The sequence below is a fragment of the Schistocerca serialis genome, chromosome 2 (genome assembly GCF_023864345.2).
Source record: "Schistocerca serialis cubense isolate TAMUIC-IGC-003099 chromosome 2, iqSchSeri2.2, whole genome shotgun sequence".
Classification (NCBI taxonomy): domain Eukaryota; kingdom Metazoa; phylum Arthropoda; class Insecta; order Orthoptera; family Acrididae; genus Schistocerca; species Schistocerca serialis.
This window is the reverse complement of record NC_064639.1, coordinates 1,126,612,307-1,126,636,696: the sequence shown is the minus strand read 5'-3', so window position 1 is coordinate 1,126,636,696 and position 24,390 is coordinate 1,126,612,307. Positions and strand designations below refer to the sequence as shown.

Below are 24,390 nucleotides of genomic sequence, written 5' to 3'. Positions count from 1 at the left end.
TTTCTCTAACAGTATATTGTGGGATAAACATTCAAATAACTTGGAAAGATCCATGAAGAGGGCACAGATTTTACTGTTAACAACGTGCCTTAATCAGAAATGTTAAAATTTTTGCTTCAGTGTGAGTTAGTCTGTCCTTTCTTATTTCGTACTGCCCTTTGTGTAATATTTTTTTGTGAATACAATTTATTGTCCTACTTTCTGTGGCTGTGTTCATTATGATGGATAAAACACTTTGCATCACCTTCAAACTAAAACTGAAGGAACATGTCCTCTCCGTATGTCGGCGTAAGGTAAGTAATATTTGCAGGCAAATTCATAGCAAAAAAACTAAATTTAACTATTTATTGGTCACACACAGAAATATTATGAAGGAAAAATAATAAATAAAATATATGTGTATGATCATGTGAAAATTTTACATGCACGTTTTCCAAAATACGGTATTTTGCTTGTTAGCATCATTCCACATAAAAGTCAAACAACTAATACAAAATAAATGCCCCCTGTAGCACAACACTGCGCATTAAATTTGCTGTTTACTACTTCTTGGATCCGTGTTATAAATAAATCCTCCCCTAATCTGTTGAGATGTAAGCCATGGGATGTGTGGAATCTTCTTCCTAGGCAACTTACGTCCACAAATGTAACATTTTTAAATCTCGTGCATATATTAAGGCTCTGTTTATTTGTACTACGTACTTCTTTATTTACAAACGACCATATTGGCAAGTCATGTCGATGTTTAACAGAGAAGACAATCACCTTTGAACTTCTCAGCTAATGTGGCCTTCTTTTGAGTTGAGATCACTATGTGTTTCGTTTTGTTTGTTGCAACATCATTTGTTCGCACTAATAACTCAAAAAGTCGGTATTTGTTGTCACTGTTTTCATATCATCGTTCTTCGAAGTCACTGCCTGAAATTTTGCACCTGGTTTCACTACGCTAGTTAAGCCGGGTTCACACAGGCAACAAAAGTATCGCCACTGCTAATGGCGAACTGCAGTTGCTTTGTAGATGCATGTGTGAACTCCTAGTTTTCGGTGGCGCCATTTAAGAAGCGCAACTTTCGTCACGCCACAAAAAGTTGAACTTGGTTCTACTTTGTTGCGCCATTTTGCCTTCCCCACAATCGAATAACGTCATTTGATTGCCACCTCGCGGCTGGATTCAAACCTTTCTAGTGCGTATTCGTTCGCAGATAGTGCTTTTGTATGTGCGTTTGTTATTAATATGTCGAAAAAGTGGTCAACAGCGACAATTATGAGATTCTTGGAGGTGCATCAAGAACGAGAATGCCTTTGGAACCACAAAAGCGAATCATACAAAGACAGAAATTTGAGAGATGCTGCATTAATTGAAATAGTAAACGGTATGCGTGGACATGTACCTGGAATTGATGTAGTTACAACAAAATTAAAAATTCGAAATGCTTACATGAATGAACATAAAAAAGTACTGAAATCACTTAAGAGTGGTGCGTCTACAGACGGTATTCCAGCCTTGCTTGGTTTGAAGCTGCAGACCGGTTCTTAAAACATGTAGTCGAGACAAGAGAGACGAGAAACACTTTGGTAAGTAATATTTTACATTTATTATGTTTCCAAAACATCTTATTTAGTAATATGTACGAGGAATTTGTGGCGTCCTGTGTGAACGGTAGCTGACAGCGCCACTTCAGAATGACTTGAATTGTGGCGATACTTTCCTTGCGTGTGTGAACCCGGCTTTATTTTGTTTTGCTGTCAGAGATAATATATCATTGGGGGTCATGTGGTTGTCATATCCTTGGTGGTAATGATTTTACCCATGAATATCTTTGAACTGTTTACAATAGGTTTGTCGTTTGTATTTGTTGTTGAGGAGTAGTGTGCAGTTGGTGTAACTTGGCATTTCGGAGATGCTGTGACGCTGTGTAATAAACTGTTTCGTCCAGCAACCGGTTTTACACATTCCTTAATAATGTTTTACCACGTAAGTGCCAAGAACATCATTGATATTGATATTAATGCTTTATTGGTGCCTCGAGATTCATAAATTTTTGATAGTGCGTTCATTTACCGACTCGATTTGAGTTGTTGATGGTACATTTAACAATAAGATTCAGTTTCTCATTACCCAGTATTTCACTGACACTGATTTCGCGTTCAACAGTGTTGTGCACATTACCGTTGAGCATTATTTTATATTCCTTGAGTTATTCGGTACCAGCAGTATGTTTTATTAACTTTCAGATCTCCTTGGAGCATGAGATTCTACTTCATCCACGGTATTTTGGACCACAGCTTATTGAAACCGTGAAACAGAAGTTATATACGGAGGTTGAAGGAACTTGCACGGGAAAGTAAGCAACGTTTTGTTTTAGTGTGATGCTTTTGTATTAGCAACAACATGTAACATATTTAATTTCCTTTTTCCAGGTATGGTTTTGTAATAGCCGTTACAACAATAGATCATATAGGTGCTGGCCTCATACAGCCGGGCCAGGGCTTCGTTGTTTATCCTGTTAAATATAAGGCTATTGTATTTAGGCCTTTTAAAGGAGAAGTTCTTGACGCCGTCGTCACCCAAGTAAACAAGGTATAAACTACTTTAAATAATAGCCGTTTGCAAACAACACAATACACAGTTAAACACTTATAATAATAGTTTAATTTCTGGAACAATACTTTGTAACCTAAATGAAACAAATTTGAGCACTTTCGACAGCACCGTCGGAAGTATCTGCTGTTGTGCAGGAAATTAAATCGTGTTTAAAAAGTATTTTGACAGTCATTGACGTTTCCATCACGACTGGAACATTCTTTGCAAGAGGTTTTTCACTCATTTGCAGATTTTTGCTCTTTAACTGTTGTTAGATTATTCAATTTTTTGTCTCTGAACTACTTTATTTTGAAGGATTTAATTTTACTTGATGTTAAGGTTGTATTCAGATTATGCACGTTTTATTTCTAAAGTTCTGTGAGCTGCTTAATCCTGGAATTAAATACTGAGTTTCACTTTTGCATATGTATATGTGAACACTATATCACGGAAAAAGAGAGAGAGAGAAACCAAGCAGCATTTGACCACTGGAGGTATTCTGTTTTGGTTGTTTTATTTTCGCATTTAGATATACATTCAGTTTTTAGTCCAAAATCTCAAAGCCATGTCCTGAAATTGAGGAACACACATTTATTACTTGATTGAAATGCTTGTAACTGTGTTATGGGTGACTGGAGAGAAAGAGTAGCAGCTTTATCAGAGGAGGTAAATCATGCTGATACTACGTCCTTCTTATTGTCGCACGTTTGTCTATAGAGGAAGCAGTTCTGTAAGCATTTTTCACCCTTGTAGGGGTGACGACTAATTGACATCCTGTCCATGTTGCTCAATTCACTAAACTCTGACGTTAATTTATTTTAAGTGAACTCTAATTTGGTTTCAGGAATCTGTGAGTGAAGATATTTTTCTTATTAACTACAACTGAAACTTTGTGTTGTGCGCACTGCAACTTGGTACTTTGTGCAGGCCATTCTGGATGTTGGTTTAATGGACCCTACTAATTCCTCTGTATCCATCACCCACTGCAATGAATGCAAAGCTGTAGAGCGCATATAGTTCAATGTATTTATCATTATAAATAATATGGTATGAAACACAACATGAATGTTAACACTTTTGTCAGATATTGAAAATGTAACTGTTTCTGTGGTTTTTGGTTTAAAGTGTAGGGAAGGGATTCTGACAATTTCCCAGACTTTGTAATCTTTGTAAAAGTTCTGTTAATACAGCAATTTTTGGAAATACGGAAGCGTCCGATCCCACCCGTCTGCTTTGACCCATGACGTCACAAATATGGCAGAAACGACCATAAACCACAATTTCAATATGGCGCATATAAAGTCAGTACGTACACATTATGAGGACGAAAATACATCGAAAAACAAACGCACACACTTTCCACAAAAAGCTTAATAACACTAACGGAACAAGCGCGGAAAATGGGGTGTTTTTGGATGGGGGCAAACTAAATATAAACAAATTTAAACACCCACCCCCATACAAAACCACACAAAACGACGGAAGAAACAGACATCACAAAACTCCACAAATACCACTAAACACAATGTCTGGAATCGGACACTTCCCTTGACCTATTAATATTGTCTCCAAGATCTTTAATATGCAAAATTATCGCTTAAAGTTACTAAATTGAAATTGATTTTATCCGTCATATCCATTCCTGAACAAAAACAACAACCGATAAATTTTACTAAAATTACCACACGATGTACAACGAACAACACTAAATTAACCTTACACAAAATCGTTAACTCACTGAAACGAATTCCACTACAAACACAGCCGACACTCGAACAATTCTGGATAATAAGCAAAAGCAAACTGAGCCCATTACACCACACCAACGAAAACCCTGAACATACCAGCAGAGAGCACAACAAACCACAACACGATGAAACATACAAACACGTCACACTCACAAACCAAACTCCGCGCCGTCGTGACGTCACACACGACAACACCCTTACGTCACGGGTCAAAGCCGACGCGTGGGAGCAGACACTTCTGTCGACCCCAATTTTTAGTCCGCAGCAGTTAAAAGGAATTAATATATAAGAGTTGTAGTTTGGTCAATTATGTTCAGAATGTGACAACAAAAAATAAATAAATAAAATAAAAATAAAATAATAATGGTTTCAGCATAAGGTCCTGACAGTGTGTTCTTATTGCTAATGACACAGTATGTGGCTGTAACCTATCCAGATTCCTTATGTTGCAAGTAATATTGTCTTGGATGTTTACTTTCTCTTTCCTGGACTAATTTTAGTTACAGGTGATTAGTATAGAGAGTGAGAGCCTTTCATTTTATTGAACATCACTGAGGTTTGTAAACCATTACTTTTTCAGGTTGGGATGTTTGCCGAGATTGGTCCGTTGTCATGCTTCATTTCACATCATGTAAGTTTAACTTTCTGTACAGAAATTTTAGATAATCTGCTGTGTTTATGTTTTCCTAGATGAAGAGTGTAAAGGGGTTTTCAAAATAACTTTTTGCTTAATTATTTGGATATATACCCATTAAATCGCTTAAAACCTGATGGCTATTCTTATAGATAAGAACACTCTTTCAATATTAACAATATTCAAAGTGTAGTAAAACTTAATGGTGTGCCCTGTGCTCTATCTTTGAAATGTATGTTGCTAACGTCTACCACAAGCGGTCATTGGAGATTATGACGATGAAACAGGTGATGTGTATAGAACTACCACTTTAACTGAGTAGGTGCTAGGTGCAATCGGAGTGGATTTTTTGAGAAAAGCGCTTCTGTTTTTAGGGACAAATACAAACAAGTAAAGATTAATATTGCCCAATTTTCACTTTATACTTTTGTCACAGCTTGGTGTTTCTTGCATTGATATGTATACTGCAGGGTGCCGGATGCAAGAAAACAAAAGATGAAACTATTAGATTGCAAGCTGTTTTAGCTTCGGTCTGTACTACAGATGTCTATCACCACAACAAATATTTCACTTTCATATGTGTTGGCTTTGCCAATCACAACCAAATTGTACCCTTCCATTGTAACATAGACGTTGTGGTGTACTGAATGTCAGTCTGTCAAAACATAGATTTAATATTCACATTCGTTGGTTTCGCCTTCATTGATACATACCCAAATAACAATGAACAGATGTAAATCACAGTGCGGCTGTCACCTTCCAACCTTGTGCCATGCTAAGGTCAGTCTGTTACCAAAACATAGGTTCTTCCTTTTTGGTGAAATCACTAATAACATTGTAACACAGTGCAAACGTGCTGTACATATCAATAAACAAAAACCTGTATAAGTGGCAGAGATTACAGTGCTCTTATGCTGTCAGCAACTCTTCCCCCAGCTTACTGCGGTTGGCAGTATGTGTCTATTGGCTGTAACCAATTGGGTCATAGTATACAGTAGCCAGTGAGAATCGTTGAATCTGATGACTCGTTTCGGTCGAAGATGCTTTTGTTTTTTATGTGGGTGCCGATTGTTGATCTGGCTGTTACGGATATAAAGTTGGTTTGTGGTTTTTGTATTTCTTGGGTTTTATGTTTCTTGGAATAGGACAAGATTTCTTGGGATATTGTTTCATATTCCACTGTTATAGTTTTGTTGTGAGTTGGTGAAGCCAAGGAATGTATGTGTAAGAAAACTGGTTGTGGTGCTGGACTGACATGGAGTGTGGTCCAAGGTATAGGTTAGGATGAGATGTAACAGTTTGGTTATGAACTGAAGAACCAACGAACGTGACTAGAGCAAAACAGGCTATGGTGATAGCCTGATCTGTAGCATAGCCCAGAGATCGTATTGTGGGGTATTTTCGAAATGTCCCCATTTTTGAGGTTGTGATCGCGCAGGAATCTGGATACAGTTGGAATTTTATGGTGTATTCTGTTTTATGAAAACATTCTGCACAATATATTGCATTATGCCACCACATAATGTCGTACACTCCACTTCATGATGATATTTGTTGAACACAATTTTCTCCTTGCTTCTGCCACCTTGTCTAATCATCCAACTCATAATTCGTCATGTTCACTTTCCATCATTCACCGCCGAGGTAGTTTCGAATTACAGAACACAGCGAGTTTTGTACATCTGATAAAGGACTGAGCCTGAAAGCTGAATACTGTTAGCATTCTTTTTCATTGTGCCAGACTGCACCTCACTTGCTCTATGTGGTGAGAAGCAACGTATCCTTTCCATATTGTTGTTATTCCCTCTTGGAATTCCATTGTTTGATTTTAAATATAGAAATTTTGATGTAAAATTCAGCAAAGGGTTGAGAAACAACGTATTATGAGTAGATCAAAGATATAAAATGGGTAGAACTCCTACAAGATTATCCACTGAATTGTTGATAGGGTTACACATTGATTAAAATAACTTTTTGATAAATGTTTCACCTACATGGTGTACAACTTTGCTTCGGCCGTTTGCCGATAGGTACCGACATTGGTAAGTAGCGGTCGAAAGAAACAGATTGCAGACGTCTGGCAGTTAGCTTGGACCTCGGTCAACAGATTCTCATTCAAACTTTAATCGATTTGTGTCTGCATCATAAAGTTATTCTTGATTGAAAATGTCAATTTACGAGCCTAATTCTTGTCATTTGCGGGAGGTGTTAGTGTTTTGTTTCAATATGAAGAAAACAGCGGCTGAGTCTCATAACATGCTCTCAAGTACGCTATTAGTAAAAGAACGTGTCATGAGTGGTTTCAACGCTTCAAGAACGGTGATTTTAACATTGTATACCAGCATTGTGGTGGAAAAGAGAATGTTTTCGAAGATGCAGAATTTGAGACATTGCTGAGTGAAGACTTGCATCAAACTCAAGAAGAATTGGCACAATTAGTAGGAGTGACACAACAAGCCATTTCAAAACATCTCAAGGCTATGGACATGATTCAGAAAGAAGGAACTTGGGTCCCGTGTGAGCTGAAACCAAGAGATGTTGAACAGCATTTGTGTGTTTGTGAACAGTTGCTTCAGAGGCAAAAACGGAAGGGATTTCTGCATCGCATTGTGACCAGGGAGGAAAAATGGGTTCATTACAATAACCCTAAATGCAAAAAATCATGGGGATATCCCAACCATGCTTCCACGTCGATGGTCAAACCGAATATTCATGGCTCCAAGATAATGCTATGCATTTGGTGGAACCAGCCCGGCGTCGTGTTCTGTGAGGTGTTAAAACCAAGTGAAACAATCACAGGTGCTCGTTATCGAACACAATTAATGCATTTGAGCAGAGCATTAAAAGACAAACGGCCGCAATACAGCGAGAGGCACAATAAAGTGATTTTGCAACACTACGACGCTTGACCCCGCATTGCAAAAGAGGTCAAAACGTACTTGGAAACGTTAAAATGGGAAGTCCTATCCCACCCGCTATATTCTCCAGACATTGTTCCCTCTGACTATCACCTGTTTAGATAAATGGCGCATGGCTTGGCTGACAAACACTTCCGATCTCATGAAGAAGTCACAAATTGGATCACTTCAAAAGATGAACAATTTTTTCAACGCGGGATTCATACACTGCCCGAAAGATAGGAGAAAGTAGTGGCCAGCGATGGAAAATACTTTGAATGATACATGTGTAACCAATTTGTGTCATTAAAGCCTCAAATGTTGGGGAAAAAACGGTGGAAGCAAAGTTGTACACCTTGTAGTTGAGTAGTTAGTGCCAACTGCCAGCCCATCTTAGTTCCCCCCAGGGGGCTCACGGTCCTTTCGTGAGTACGTGCGTGGTGAGCACGGGACACTGAGCTATTGCAGCCTTCCTTGTTTCCCGGGCTGCGTTTCCTTTCCCTTCCCCTCCTTTCCTGTCCTTGATCCTTTCCCTTTGCCCTCTCTTCTCCCTCTCTTGGTGTCATTGTTTATGTTGGCTCCACTATCCTTGACTTTGCGATTTGGTTTTGTTGAGTAATTAACTCATCCTTTTGGGATTCTCTAGTCCCCTTCTGGGGTTTGACCTCCATTACTAAATTTATATTCCGTAGTAGTAGAGCACCTTACCTAGTGTCTCCAGCGTGTGCTCTTCTAGTTCCTTGCATCTTTTCCTCCATGTCGTTGGCTGATGCTAGGGTACATAGCCAGCTCGGTAGCTAGCCTGTGTGGTGGGGTCGCTGTGTACCCTTTTGGTTGAGCTCCTTGAAAACACAGGGATCACACTTCTGATACTTGAGCTGTGACCTCCTCATGTAAGCCTAGGAGTGGTTGCTTGTCATCCTGGAGCATCGGAACTCCCGGCAATGGCCACTGTGCCAGACGGTCCTTGCTGTGGCTGGGTGGCGCCCGTGGGGAGAGCCCCTGATTGAAGTGTGTGGTACCAGGGCGGGCGCTATGCAAATGAAACACATATGGGTCCAGAACTCTGGCCCTTCTTCCACAGCAGTCTCTTTGAGTGGAAATGATTCTTTTAATGCTGCTTCTTCTGCCCCTTCGGCCTTCCCTTCCATGGCTACCCCCTGGGAGGAGGGTCAGACTCGTTGGCTAGGGGCGAAACCTTTACCCCGCTTTCTGGTTTGCACCAGGATTGATGGGGATACTTTCACCATTACTAAACCTTTATTTTTTGTAGAACACGTTGAAGACAAGTTTGACGAAGTGGACTGTCTGAGCAAGATGCTGTCAGGTTCGTTGTTGACGAAACTGCTTCAGCTGCCCAGTCTGTGACCCTTCGTGCCTGTGACCATCTTGGCTCAATTCCTGTGTCCATTACACCCCCCCCCCTCCCCTGCCAGGCTTTGAATATGGTTCAAGGCGTAATTTTTCACAGGGACCTCATCCTTCAAACTGATGAGGAACTTAGGGACAATCTAGGACGGCGTATTCAAAAGGGCTTGAACGACAATCACATTGATACTGATGCCTTGATACTGGCATTTGAAGGGGATACTCTCCCTGAGAAGGTCAAGATTATGGTTTATCGATGTGACATGAGGCTGTACATCCCACCACCTATGAGATGTTTTAAGTGCTTTCATTCTGGACACAAGTCTTCCCACTGTTCAAAGACCCCTCTCTCTGGTGATTGTGGACGTCTACTCCATGAGGGAAATTGCTTTGTCCCCCCTCCTGTGTGTGTTAATTGTCATGGTGATCATTCTCCACGTTCACCGGATTGCCCGGTTTATAAGAAGGAAAAGAAGATACAGGAGTATAAGTCCCTTGATCGTCTAACCTACAATGAGCTTGTAAGAAGTATGCACGTCTTCATCCTGTGTCAGTGACGTCTAGCTATGCTTTAGTTATATCTTCACCCCTTCCTCCCCAGTCCCAAATCCCTGTCCTCCGCCCCCCCCCCCACCCCCTCCCCTGCGGTTCCCACACCCTCCCCTCCAGGTGCTGCTCCCCCTTCCCAGTCGGGGAAGTGTTCCACTTCTTTGGCCCCACTTGACATCTGCCAGTCAAGGACGCCCCTCCTGGACCCCCCTTCCTGGCACCTTCCAGGCCAAATATCTGCTGCCACATGACGACTACGAAAACCATGGACTGTGGGCCCCCAGGTCGCCCGCTCTCTTTCTGTTTCAGATCATGCTGCAGATGGCTCCTTTTTGCGGCACAGCCCTCCTCGATCTCAAACAGAAAAGAAGAAGAAGGATAAGTCTCGGGACAAGGAGCCTCTGGTGTTGCCAGAGGTCCCGTCCCCACCTTCGCAACCTGACTCTGACCTGCTGTTCATGGATGTCACCCCCTCCTTGTTGGTGATGAATGGTGACCTGGTGGCATGACTGGATTTAGCCTGTTCACCCCCCCCATTTGAATTATTATGTGGTTATCCAATGGAATTGTAATGGATATTACTGTCACCTTCCGGAGTTGAAATCCCTTATTTTGTTTTACTCTGCAGCTTGTGTGGTTCTACAGGAATCTCATTTTACTGATGATCACTCATCGAGCCTCTGTGGGTTTCGTGCTTTCTGTAAAAATCGGGTCGGCCCCCTGCGGGCCTCTGGTGGCGTTTGTACGTTGGTCCATACGGACATTGCTAGCACGTTGATTCCTGTTCAAACTACATTGGAAGCGGTTGCTGTTCAGATCCACCTGGACTCTGGGGTCACAGTTTGCAATCTGTATCTTCCTCCTGACAGGACTCTTACACCTGCTGCCTTAACTGCCCTTCTTCAGTAACTTCCTCCTTGTTGGGGATTTTAATGCTCATCATCCTTTGTGGGGCAGTGCATTTCCATCTAGTTAGGGTCTTCTCATAGACCAGTTTCTTGCAGACCACGACTTGTGCCTTCTTAATGATGGCTCCCCTGTCCATTTCAGTGCCGGTCATGGTACCTTTTCTCCCATTGATCTTTCTCTTTCTTCTCCCTCCCTCCTCCCTTCATTACACTGGTCGCTACACAATGACCTTTGCATTAGTGACCACTTCCCATTGATTCTCTCGCTCACTTCCCGCTCCCCAATGGACAGGTTACCTCGTTGGTCTTTCCAACGCACCGATTGGCCTATATATACTGCACAGGTCGTTTTTTTCTCCCTTTGTTGAGTCGTATAGATGACGTCCTACATGATGTGTCTGATGCGATTGTTCGCATGCTAGCCTTTCTCACGATCATCTGGACCATTTCACTGCCGGCAAGTCCCATGGTGGAGTATAGCCATTGCCGTCGCCATCCATGATCGCCGTCAAGCTTTGCAGCTCCTTAGAGGCACCCATTCCCTCGCTTCTACTGTCCCTGTGTCATGGGTATGGGCAACACTTCGCCCTCTCCAAGGTTGCCATCGGCAGTGTACCCTCACAGGCCTTGCCCTCCTGGATGGCCTGTGCACGGAGCTGTTGATTCTCATGGAACATCTTGCGAACCGTTTTGCAACAGCATCAGCATCAACCTCCTATCAGGCTGCTTTCCTACACCAGAAACAGTGGGCCGAAGCTTCCGCCTTATGTTTTACCCATTGTCAGTCAGAATCTTACAACGAACCTTTTACTGAATGGGAACTTCCTTCCACACTTTCTTCTTCTCATGATACGGCCCCTGGTCCAGACTCCATTCACAACCAATTGCTTCAACATCTCAGTGCTCCGCAACGACATCATCTTCCCCGGGTGCTTACCACATTTGGCTCCAGGGTGACTTCCTTTCTCAATGGAGGGATAGCATTGTGGTTCCCATCCCTAAGCCTGGTAAAAACCCCCTGTTTGTCAAAAGCTATTGGCCAATTAGCCTGACATCCATTGTTTGCAAGTTACTTGAACGGGTGGTAGCCCATCGGCTCAATTGGGTCCTCAAATCTCGGGGTGTATTGTCCCCTTACCAGTGTGGCTTCAGAGAGGGACAGTCTCCGATTGATCATTTACTTCCCTTGGAATCCGCAGTTCGGCAGGCTTTTTCCCAGCGCCGCCATTTGGTTGCAGTAGTTTTCGACCTTCGCAAGGCCTATGACACGGCTTGGCACCATCGTATCTTTCTTACGCTTCATGAGTGGGGTCTTCGGGGCCCACTCCCGAGTTTTATCTGCCAGTTCCTGTTCCATCGGTTGTTCGGGTTGGTACCGTTTTTAGTTCTCCACGGACCCAGGAGCATGGTATCCCACAGGGTTCCGTATTTAGTGTACTTCTTTTCCTCATTGCTGTAGATGGACTTGTGGTTTCCGTCGGTCCTTTGGTCACACATGCTCTATATATGGATGATTTCTGCATTTGGGTTAGTTCCTCTTCAACAGCCACTGCAGAGTGGCAGCTTCAGGGTGCTATATGGTGTGCCTCTGCATGGACCCTCTCACATGGGTTTCAATTCTCTCTTTTAAAATTGCTGGTGGTCCACTTCTGTTGCCGTACTACGGTCCGCCCCGATCCGGAGCTCTACCTCAATGTACAATGATTAACTGTGGTCCCACAGTTTCATTTCCTGTGTCTTCTTTTTGACAACAAGCTCGCTTTGCTGCCTCATATCGTACTTCCGAAGATAGGATGTTTCCCCAAACTCAATGTCCATTGCTTCCTTGCCCATACCTCTTGGGGTGCGGATCGTTCCACTCTTCTCCTCCTTTATCGGGATTTAGTGCTGTCTCGCTTGGACTATGGTTGTTAAGTTTATGGTTCGGCTGCTCCTTCCACACTGTGCCTCCTGGATCTGGTCCACCATTGTGGTATTCATTTGGCCACCAGTGCCTTCCCTGCTAGCCCTGTTGATAGTTTCCTGGTTGAAGCTGGGATTCCCCCTCCCCTTTCTGTTCGGCAGTCCCAGCTTCTGGTTTCTTATGCAATCGCTGTCAGTTCCTCTCCCACTCATCCTTCCTATTCTATCTTGTTCCCAGACCAAGGATATCGCCCACCTGATTCCCGCCATTGGGCGGGCCTACCGGTTGGGCTCTGCCTTGCGTCTCTTCACTGTGATTTTGAGCTTCCTTCTTTGTCTCGCCTGTACTGCATCAGAGGTGGGATATTTCCTGCCTCTAGCATAGCCTTGGGGTTGCCCACTTGCTGACTTCCCTCCTTTTGTTTTCACCATTGACAACATGACTGCACTTTTATGTTTTTTAGCCTTTTACCTTTTATCGTTATAACTCTTCTGAGATGTAAATCCATTCGAATGGACCATCTTTGAAACTAGGGACTTATTTAAGGGGATACATTGTATGAATATTATCCGCTGCTCATATTCTGTTTGTGTATCCATCACCCCTCTCCATGACCCTGGTGCACCAATAGAATTAATTATTCCAAAAAGAAAAAATACCTATTGCAACAGAGACAATTTTTCTTTTTGGAACCATTTGTGTATGACATGAGGGAAAAGTGACTGACTGCATGCCTCTTTAGATCCTGTGACTGTCTGCATGCCTCTTTATATCCTGTAATTTCTCTCATTTTAATTTCTCCCCTTTCCTTTACAACAAATGCAGTGGGTGAATTAGAGCTGCTCCTCTATGTTTCTCTAATATTTATTGGTCACATCCATAGCTGAATGGTTAACAATGCTGCTTTCAGTTCAGAGGGACCCACGTTCGATTCCTGTAGCTAAATGAAGACAGTGGTTTAAATCTGTGCCCAATCATTCTGATTAGGTTTTTCAAGATTTACCAAAATTGCTCCAGACACATGTAGAGGTGGTTCCTTTGAAAGTGCACGGCTGATTTCCTTCCCCATCTTTGAATCATTCTGAGCTTGTGTTCCATCTCTAATGGACTCAATGTTGATTGGGTGTTAAACACTAATTTTGCTTCCTTCCTTTGTTACCTGCTACCACCTATCATTTATTTATCAAGTGGGAAGGTTTGGAACAGACCCCATATTGCCCCTTAAGGCCAAATAAGGAACTGCTGGAATAAAGTAGCAGTGGCACCATTAAGATTCATGTCCTGGCAGTAACTGCTTGAAGGATTGGCAATATGCTGATCACATGTCCCACAACCATAGACTGCCCCTTGTATTGCTTTGTAGGCAGCATTTGGCTTATTGGATAGGGCTGTGGCCTAATCCTTGAGTGGTTTGACTTTAATATTTATTCTCTAAAGTTCCTAAAGGGCGTTCTATACTTAGTGGTCTGATTTCAAAGAAGGTTCCCACATGATTGTTACAGATTTTAATGTAATAATGTGTGAATATTTGTACATGTTCCCAGTAAACATTGGTAAAGTTTTACTGTCAGTAATTTAATACGTGCCGAGATCAAATAATTTGTATGACCCCATAGCACTGTGTACCCGCAAGTTTTCTGCAACTTAGAGAAGTGCCTAATATCTGTGGCAAAACTAGACCATTGTACAGGATGGCGGGTATGGGCAGGCGGTGGGCGTTATGGAATAATAGAGTAATTTTTAGAGAAAGGCCATTTATTGGCTAAAGCATGTTGAAAGGGGTTACATAGGCCTAGGGAGGTGAGGGTGAGCCAGAGCTTACAATTTGGCGAACATTGTTCGCGAAGCTACCGAAAGTGGTTGTCTGCCAAAACTAAGTCCACAGTGCCGCAGCACCGGGAGAAGCGGGATATGTTCAATGCTACAGGGTGCGCATCCGACTCGCGGGTGAGCAAGAATACAACAGAGCGGGCCCGGCGACGGGCGGCCGGGTATGTTCAACGCACCACGCAGCTTCCTCCGCCCTGATTGGTCAGGACCGAGCAAATCGTGTGGGCGGCATGAAACTTTCCAGAGCGTTGCCTGCTAAGCGAAGCCTGGGGTGGCGTTACCTCGTAAGCACATGAGAGAGGCGCGTGATCAAGGTGCCCTTCGTCGTTGCTGACTTCTGTTACTAGACCGTGGGACGAAAGAATTTACAGGCAGCTAACACTGCCGGCCGTGGCTTGGCTGCAATGGAAAAATGAAGTTACCATTTGGGTGCTCATATAATAAAGTAAAATCCCCTATTGTCTGGCTCATCCTTTACACCATATTGTACGAACTTTTGCGCTCTCTTATGTTTAATAATAAACAATATTTCATATGTGATATTCATATGGGTAATCAGGGTGGCAATTCTTCTGGAAAACCTGGAATTCTAAGGAAATTACATTTTACTGCAAAAAATTAAGGAAATCTCAGGCTATTTCAGGAATTCCATAAAATCTCAGGGAAGTCTGTGTTTTTAACCTAGCAGTGGAGTTTAATTTTACTGAGTTTTATAAATCACCAGTTTTAAAATACTTAAAATTTTGAAGTGTGTTAATTATATGTTTATTACTCCATATAAATTATTGATGTGTAGGAACTGTGGTGAAACTACGGCTAATGGTTAATATATCGCAGACCAGAGGAAAGAAAAGTCATTATTGTGAGATGCAGTACCCCCCCCCCCTTCCCCCCACCCGCTCTCCTCTGCTCTTGATTAATTATTATGACGTCTCTTGCTCCCAATACCTAGACCTGGAATTCTCAGTGAAATTTTGTTTTTATTTATTTATTTATTTTAAGTTTGAGTAGCCATCCTCAAAATTTGAAGCAAATGCAGCCATTAAATTAGCCACATGAAGAAACTGTGAAGTTTAGCTTTCCGTGTGTCTGAAAGTGTGCATTTAATATGCCTGTACTTTGCATGCAATAACATGCCAACACAAGGTCTTAGTACCGTACAGCTAAAAGTCATGGAAAGTCACCTTGTAATGAGGTTGGAGATATGACAAAGTGAGAGCAATCTTGCAACTGCCAGAATAGGCAGATTCTTATGCCTATAGATCTGTTTCAGTTCTGCAGTGAGAGCATTTATGGTAGTGAAAGAGATATATTAACATCGGATCTCCATCCTGTACAATACGATGCATGCATTTATGAGAGATAGTAGAGGACAGGAAAAGTGTGAGAGGTTTCACTAAGCAGAAGGCGGCTTTAACAAATCTTATCCGCCCACCTGGCACAGAACATACATTTTACTGGTCATCAAATAGTGATAAGTTGTGGGTTCGGAACGGCATATTATTTCAGTTATTCCAGCTTCATCAGTGACATTCATGACAGTGGAGGCCTAGTTTTTCACATGATATTCAATAGAAAATTAATGAAGCCTCAAAAAAATTGAAATAGCTTGAAATTATCATTAGTGCAGGATCCTAAAAGAAACCTCTTGTAACCTTTGATGTTTCTTTTAAAAATGGTTCACCTGAATTGGGATCCTATGCTGAGGAAATTCAGCTGTGGCTGCTGTTGCACAAGTGTTGAGCCTGGGTCCTGTGGCAAAGGGGATTCTGATTTTCTCAGTTTAAAAGAAACCAGTGGTTGTCAAGTCACCATGTTCCGTGGTGACACATCTATAAAAATTTTCATTAGTACAATTATGTTCCATATAAACTGTGAAGTATCTAAACGCAAAATATCCTATACTTTAAACTATAATTAAACTAGCACAGCCTTAGCATTGTTGTGGTCTTCAGTCCAGAGACTGATTTGATGCAGCTCTCCATGCTACTCTTATCCTGTGCAAGCCTTTTCATCTCCGAATAACTACTGCAACCTACATCCTTCTGAATCTGCTTAGTGTATTCATCTCTTGGTCTCCCTCTATAATTTTTGCCTCCATGCTTCCCTCCAATACTAAATTGGTGATCCCTTGATGCCTCAGAATGTGTCCTACCAACTGACCCCTTCTTCTGGTCAAGTTGTGCCACAAATTGCTTTTCTCCCCAATTCTATTCAGTACCTACTCATTAGTTACATGAGCAACCCATCTAATCTTCAGCATTCTTCTGTCGAACCACATATCGAAAGCTTCTATTCTCCTCTTGTCTAAACTAGTTATTGTCCATGTTTCACTTCAGTACATGGCTACACTCCATACAAATACTTTCAGACAAACTAAAAATGGATCCTTTACAAAAAATGTCAGGCAGACTGTTATTACCAAGATTTACATAATGTGACAGTGATGTAAAGCTTGAAGGCAGTTTATGTGTTGCAGCTGTTCTGCAACAATTTTATTACAAGATCTCCACCTTGCTAATGCACAGCTAAATTTTAAACTTTAGTACTAGTTTGAATCTGTACCTATTACAACAGGAAATCTGGCTGAAATATGTCATGATGAGTTGCAATGACAGATGCCCTTTCCTCATGTAATTTTTCGAGTTCTTCTGACTTGGGCTCACGTTATGTTCGTCAGTACTTTCGATATTACCTTCCCCATACACTGCTAAACAATTGTAAAACATAGTAAGCAATATCAGATTTAATTTGAGATCAACAGAGTATAGGCACATTTTCACAGTGCTTCCAATTTTTGCCACTTTTTAGGGCCTTATATGCTCACATCGCAATACTAAGACCTGGTGTTAGTAAATGACATGCAAAGTTCCAGGCTTATTACACACTTACTTCCAAATATGAAAAAGCTAAACTTATTATTAAACTTAAGTGAGTGCAAAAAGTTGTGGAAGATGGCCTGTTTTTGTTTCTTTCAAGGAAATATCGTCAGAAGTGGTGTAACTCAAAGTTACGGAAAACTCAGGGTTGGGCTGTTGGAAGCTGTGCTGTGGGGTCAAACCAATAACTATATGTCTGCAAGTATTAAATTCAAATTTATCATGGGGGACCCTTTCGACCACTTGGTGAGGATTGGGCCTATGTAATGATTCATGAATACATTTTCGCCTTTTCTTCAACAATTTCCATTTGTTTCCTTTGTGTCTGTTACTTTTTCATGTAGTCTGTTATTGTCCTGGTGGCATGTCTCTGACTTCCTTCAGTTAGATGAAAACAAACCTTAAACATATAGCTGTGCTGTAGACTTGGTCGCTCCAGAATCTTGTGTGTGGCTGTCTTAACAGATGCATTGTAGTTTCTCAGACTTCCAGCAGATCAGTTTGCCTTTCATGCTACTGATTTCAAATTTTTTGTGACAGACTTAAAATGCCGTAAGTTCTTCAGGTTTGCTGTCGGATCCTAAAATTAACTCGGTTCGATATTTCAGTGATCCAACTGTTTGCCATCTTCAGGAGACTGCTGCTTCTGCTCACGAGTCCCATTGAGAACTGATGGCAAGCTGCAAATTCACGTCCTATATAGGTGTCTGTACTGTTCACGGCGCATGCGCCGCCCATTACGGTTGCTGCCTTCCAAGACTGGGCAGATGGTGCCGCCCTTAGTAGAACAGTGGCGGGAATGATATATCGTACTTGGGGATGATTTTTGAACAGTCTGACTGGCTGCACCGAAGAAAGTTCATTTTTGATGCGGGATAGTACAGGATTCCATGGCCTACTAAGAGGAAACCCATTGTCTCTATTAATTAAATTATCTGCCAACCTAATTTCAATTGCCTCTTTATAGACACTGTTCCAAATCCCGGAAGTGTTAGCAACTATAACATTTTTGTCAAATTTCATACCATGTTCCTCATTTAAGCAGTATTCTGCTACTCCCAATTTTTCCGGCTGTTGTAGCCATTTCTTCACACCTGTCATGAACTGTGTGAATTAAACGGCTGATATAAGCCTTCCCTCACTGACATGGAATTTTGTATACACCGAGTTTCCTGATCTTTCACAGAGCCAAGTAGTGCCCTAATCATGGAAGGTGGAGAGAACACACTCTTAATGTTTGATCTATGTTCCTCTTCACGCGCCTCTGATGACGGTCCAAACTCCATAGCCTGACAAATCTGCTTCTCAAAGTATCCATTTTCCTTAAGAACAGCCATCAAATGCGCAAGTTCTTGGCTTAAGCTGTCTGCGTCAGAAATGGCATATGCTGCGTACCAAAGTCCTAAGGACGCCAACTGCGTTGGTGTGGTGGATAACAACTCTCAGAATCCGCTCCCGGGATTGTAATGACTCCTTACCCTCTCCCTCAAAACCCACATCCTTTCATCTTTCCCTCTCCTTCCCTCTTTCCTGATGAAGCAACCAGGGGTTGCGAAAGCTTGAATATTTGTGTGTGTGTGTTTGTGTTTTTTATTTCGTCTATCAACATACCAGCGCTTTCTCGTCTGGTAAGTTAAAACAAAAAACGTTTTGAAGAAAGGTGTCAAGAAAGCAACAATGTTGTCAGTAAAAGACAACATCATCAATTTGTAGCCCTCGGTTCATGTCAGTGAAGTTTCTGATGACACAGTGGTGCAACCTTGCTAAATCTGAAACTGACAGAGTTGTTAGCTGACCATTACATTGCTTGTATGTATGATAATGGATGGTGCATCAGCAACATTATTGACATATAATTGGAACAAAATGATGCACTGATAAAATTTATGCATTCCACCCAACTCATTTGTTTTATTGGCCCGAGAGGCAAGATGCTTGTTGGGTATCAGAACAAAACGTCATTTCCATGCTCTCTGTTCTTTCAGTATCATCACCTGACTGACAGCATCCATATTCAGAAAATTTACTGCAGAAAGTGGCTCAAAAATTTTGAAAAATGTATACTGCAATGCTGAGAATATTAAAATAAAAATTGATATTACTTTTTGCTTGCAGCCTATGTGAAATACGTCTACAGATTTGGGATCAGAGATAAGATAGTTAGCAAATGGCTTTATAAGGAAACAGATACCATCAGAAGGCTTTGGAACCTAAATTAAGAATCCAAATTACTGGTTTAGTATCCTGGATGAAGAAACCCACCTGTAGCTAGTACTGCTCAGCTGTCGAGTGTGAGCCCTATGACGAGGGGGTTGACGGTTCATCTTCTTGAACTGGTAGTGACAATTTCATCATGGATCAGTGCAATATAGTGAGATATTACTTGTCGGCTTAAAAATAAAAACCAAATGCAACAGGACATGGATAACAGTTTGCTGCAGTGTGTTCCTTTGCTATGGTACATTAACACAAATTCGTCCATCATTTTTATGTATTATTAGTACACATTGGAAAATTGAACGTGATTTTCTGAATGCTTAAAAACATGCTTCTCTTTCCATCTGTGATTCGTTTGAAATCAGTTATGGAAAACAGATTTTATAAAAGCAATCTGAATGTGATCTGTTTTTGTAATTATTACGAAAATAAAGTTTGAACTAATTTTGAAGAAATTTGGAAAGCAGTACGCAAATGATATTTTACGCTGAGGTGACAAAGGTCATTGGCTAGCGATACACACATATACAGGTGGCGGTAGTATAGAGTAAAGAAGGTATAGAAGGACAGTGAATTGGTGGAGCTATCGTTTGTACTCTGGTGATTCATGTGAAAAGGTTTCTGATGAGATTATCACAGCACAATATGAAGTAACGGACTTTGAATGAGGAATGGTAGTTGGAGCTAAACACGTGGGACTGTCCATTTCAGAAATTGTGAAGGAATTCAATATTATGAGATCTGCAGTGTCAAGACTGTACCAAGAATACCAGATTTCAGGAATTATCTCTCACCACCGACAATGCAGTGGCCAACGGCCTTCACTTATCGACCAGGAGCAGCGGTATTTACGTTGTGTTGTCAGTTCTAACACACGAGCAACACTGCTTGAAATAACTGCAGAAGTCAATGTCGTACGTATGACGAATGTATCCATTAAGGTGGTGCGGCAAAATTTGACGTTAATGGACTATGGCTGCAGATGCCCGACACAACATCACCTGCTGTGCTTCTCCTGGGCTCGTAACCATATCAGTTGGACCTGTATAATTGAAAAACTTCGGCCTGATCAGATGAGTCCTGATTTCAGCTGGTAAGAGCTGATAATAGGATTCAAGTGTGGCACAGACCCCACAAAACTATGGACCCAAGTTGTCAACAAGGTACCGTATAAGCTGGTGGTGGCTACATAATGGTTTGGGCTGTGTTAACATGGAATGGACTGGGACCCCTGGTCCAACTGAATTGATCATTGTCTGGAAATGGTTATGTTTGGCTACTTGGAGACCATTTTCAGCCATTATGGACTTCATTCCCAAACAACCGTAGAATTTCGTGGATGACAATGCGCCATGTCACTGTGCCACTATTGTTTGTGATTGGTCTGAAGAACACTGTGGACAATTTGAGCGAATGATTTGGCCACCTGGATCGCACTATGCGAGTCCCAACAAACATTTATGGAACACAATCGAGAAGTCAGTTGATGCACAAAAGTGTTCACTGGCAACACTTTAGCAATTGTGGATGGCTATAGAGGCACCATAGCTCAGTATTTTTGCAGGGGGTATCCAGTGACTTGTTGAGTCTGTGCCATGTCGAGTTGCTGCACTATGCTGGGCAAAGTGAGGTCCAACATAATATTAGAAGGTATACCATGACTTTTGTTACCTTACTGTATATTGTAATTCCATTTGTTGCTAAGTCATTGTGTCCAAAGTTTCATGTTTATCATGCCTTTAATTAGTGAGGTATAAGAAATCAAAGTGAAAACTTTATTCATTGTCTGATTTTTCTGGATTCTTTGTCCCTGTTAATGCAACACTGTTAGTTCACGTTGTAAATTAAACCCACTGTTTGGGAGGGGGCTTAAAGGTGTTGTTTAAAATGAGACTGGTTTGAAGCTTTAACAGAAAATGGTATTTGTAAAAGAAGTGTTGAATATGCCGTATTTTCACAAGGATCATCTTTTTCACAAATTTGTATATTATTGGAAAAGAGCAGGCAAATGAAATTTTATATTACATGTCCTTGTGCTACAGAGCTATTGCACATTAAGTTTCACATTCAGCAAGCACTTACTCTACAAGATGTAAGAATCCAAAGTTTACAGTTTTTTTATTTCTTACGTTAAATGGAGGGATTTCCTAATGAGTCCAGTTTGAACAGTTTTAAGGAATATAGTTGTTTGCAAAATCAGGTTGAAAGTACTGTTTTTTCGGCTTTTCACTTAATTTATTCAGTATTGAAAGTGGCACATAAATGAAAGCTTACATTTGAGAATCTTGTGTTGTTAAGTTACTACATGCCAAGTTTTATGTTCGTCATTCCTTCAATCCCAGAGGCATAAGAGGTCAAATTTTGAAAATTTTTTGGGTGGTTTTACCTAAAATTTTCTTGCTGGATATGGCTTTTAAAATTTGTTTTATTATTATTCTTAAGAGAAAGCATGGAGGACTACAAGGTGGCAAAATTTTATTTCTTTCAACAAAATATTCTTAGAGATATAACAGCTCGAAGTCACCAGAAATTCACATCTGCTCTGTACAAAGTCGCACGTGGAGTCAAACAAGTGACTATATCGTGACCAGTATTGCTTTGATGAATGTTAAACACTTTACCAATGTTCAATGGGAACATGTGTGGATGTTCACGTAAGATTTCATTGAAATTCTTTATTGTCGAGCAGGGAGGCCTAGGTGAGTCATCATGGAATGATATGTAGGCAATAATATTGGAGACTGGACAAAAGTAACAATTTAAATTTACATTTTTCATAGGTTGCTTTTTAGTTTTAGCTTGTGTAATGAAAAATTCCTTGTATGTGGTGTGAATGTAGACGTTGAGCTGCATTACAAATCAGTCTAATAGCATCTGTAAAGTATTGTCTTTTCTGACCAGTGTTAATGCACTACAGGGTTCAATAATTATTCCACATCTGTTCTTGCTTCAAGTAAATGGTAGTTCTGCTTTTATCAATATATTTGTTTATTTTCCCTTATGATACAAGCATTACATTTAACTTCATCTCTCAACATGTGGTTCATGAACATGTGTAACAATTTTTGTTGTTGTTGTTTTTCTCCACACTTGGCCTGTTAAATGAGGGGGAGAAACTAATTGCATGGTAGGACACATCTGCACAATTTATGTAATAGAGTAATGGAAAGTAAAACAGTTTAAAGTATTTTTGCTTGTCCATATTTGTGACAACCTGAAATAGAAATGTCATCTTATGTATCCTACCAAGTGCAAATCGTATTATGTATGTGATAGTTAATTCTGAAATGAAAATTTTTATAGGTGAGCCTGCTTTGTATGTTTTCATCTGTGGGTCATGTAAATCAGTCGTTCCCATTAAGATCACCACTTACTGGCATGTTATTCATTAACAAAAATGTACAGTGAAGACAGTGCGGCTTCATACCGATGAACCTATTGTTCAGAAATCCCTAAGCAGTTGGACATGTTAACAATGGCTTCATTGGCTCCCCTCTGTGATGTGTCACTGATGACCTACCATAATGTAGGAATGACTGTATCATTCATCAGTATAGTTTTTGAACAAAGAAGAGTTTCCCAGTACACAACTAAACTTTGTTTTGGTATGCAGCTACAATAACAAACTTAAATACTGTCTCTATAACAGAGTAAACATGGAAATCAAGTTTCCTGACCGATTAAAGCTGTGTGTTGTATGAGGACTTGAATGCAGATCTTTGCCTCTCACAGCCAAAGTTATGTTCAGAAACATCCTGTAATGATTTAAGGCCCTAATATGACAAGTGTTATCGCCAACCTATCACTTTTTCATCAAATTATACTTTTGTTTCTAGGGAGAGCCTAAATATATTTAACTTTTGATTCTTTGTATATTTGTTGCAGTCAATTCCTGCAGACATACAGTTCTGTCCCAATTCAAATCCAGCATGCTACAAATCAAAGGAAGAAGTAAGTGTAATTAAGTTATAATTTGTTGAAGTTTGACGTGATTGGTAAACACAAATTGCACATTACATTACTTCAGAATACATCAGATATGTGTTGTGAATTAATCTGATTTTTAATATATATATTATTGATTTTGTGTTTGTAGGATATTGTTATAAATCAGGATGATGAAATTAGATTGAAGATTGTTGGTACACGTGTTGATGCCTCAGGAATTGTAAGTAACCATTGTAGTAGTTATTTTCTCCATGTTTTTTTTGGTGTAGGGATAATGAATATTTTATTGTTTATTTCAGTTTGCAATTGGGACATTGATGGATGACTATTTGGGTAAGTTTATGTTTTTTTACTGATGTTGCAGATACTTCAATTTTAAATTATAAATAATATTTTGACCAATTTTATTGAAATATTTTTTCAGGTCTTGTGGGCAACTGATATCATTCCAGGGAGTGGCCAGTGGTGTCATTTTTTAAAATATTATTTTGTATAATATGTATAATCTGATGCCTATCACTTGATAAGGTGTTTGTTTGTAATGAATGTGAAATGTTTGTAAAAGCTGAACTCATCAGAAACTTCTGTGAAGGAACTGTTACATTATATTAATTATGGAGTACATATCATTATTTTTCTTGTGTAGTGTGTGTGTGTGTGTGTGTGTGTGTGTGTGTGTGTAAGTAAGTACCACTCATCTACAGTTAATGGTGGCCATTAAGTTTAGATAAGCTTTTATCAACTCCTGGCTGAAAGCAAGGGAGAACTACAGCTCTTATTTTTCTCAAGGGCATGCGACTACAGCTCTTATTTTTCTCAAGGGCATGCGGCACTACTTTGTATGGCTTAATGATAGTGACATCCGCTTGTGTAAAATAATCTGGAGGCAAAATAGTCCCCCATTGAGATCTGTGGGGAAGGGGGA

General features: G+C 40.7%; 1 protein-coding gene across 1 annotated transcript; it reads left to right on the top strand.

Annotated features, from left to right (window-relative positions):
• The first annotated feature begins 1,808 nt into the window (after window positions 1-1,808).
• Window positions 1,809-24,089, top strand: LOC126456722 (DNA-directed RNA polymerase II subunit RPB7). Its single transcript, XM_050092461.1, has 8 exons — window positions 1,809-1,975; window positions 2,236-2,345; window positions 2,422-2,581; window positions 4,913-4,963; window positions 23,403-23,468; window positions 23,614-23,685; window positions 23,765-23,798; window positions 23,890-24,089. Exons 1-8 carry the CDS (start codon window positions 1,964-1,966, stop codon window positions 23,904-23,906), a joined length of 522 nt encoding a protein of 173 aa, XP_049948418.1. The 5' UTR covers window positions 1,809-1,963; the 3' UTR covers window positions 23,907-24,089.
• Window positions 24,090-24,390: the final 301 nt, after the last annotated feature.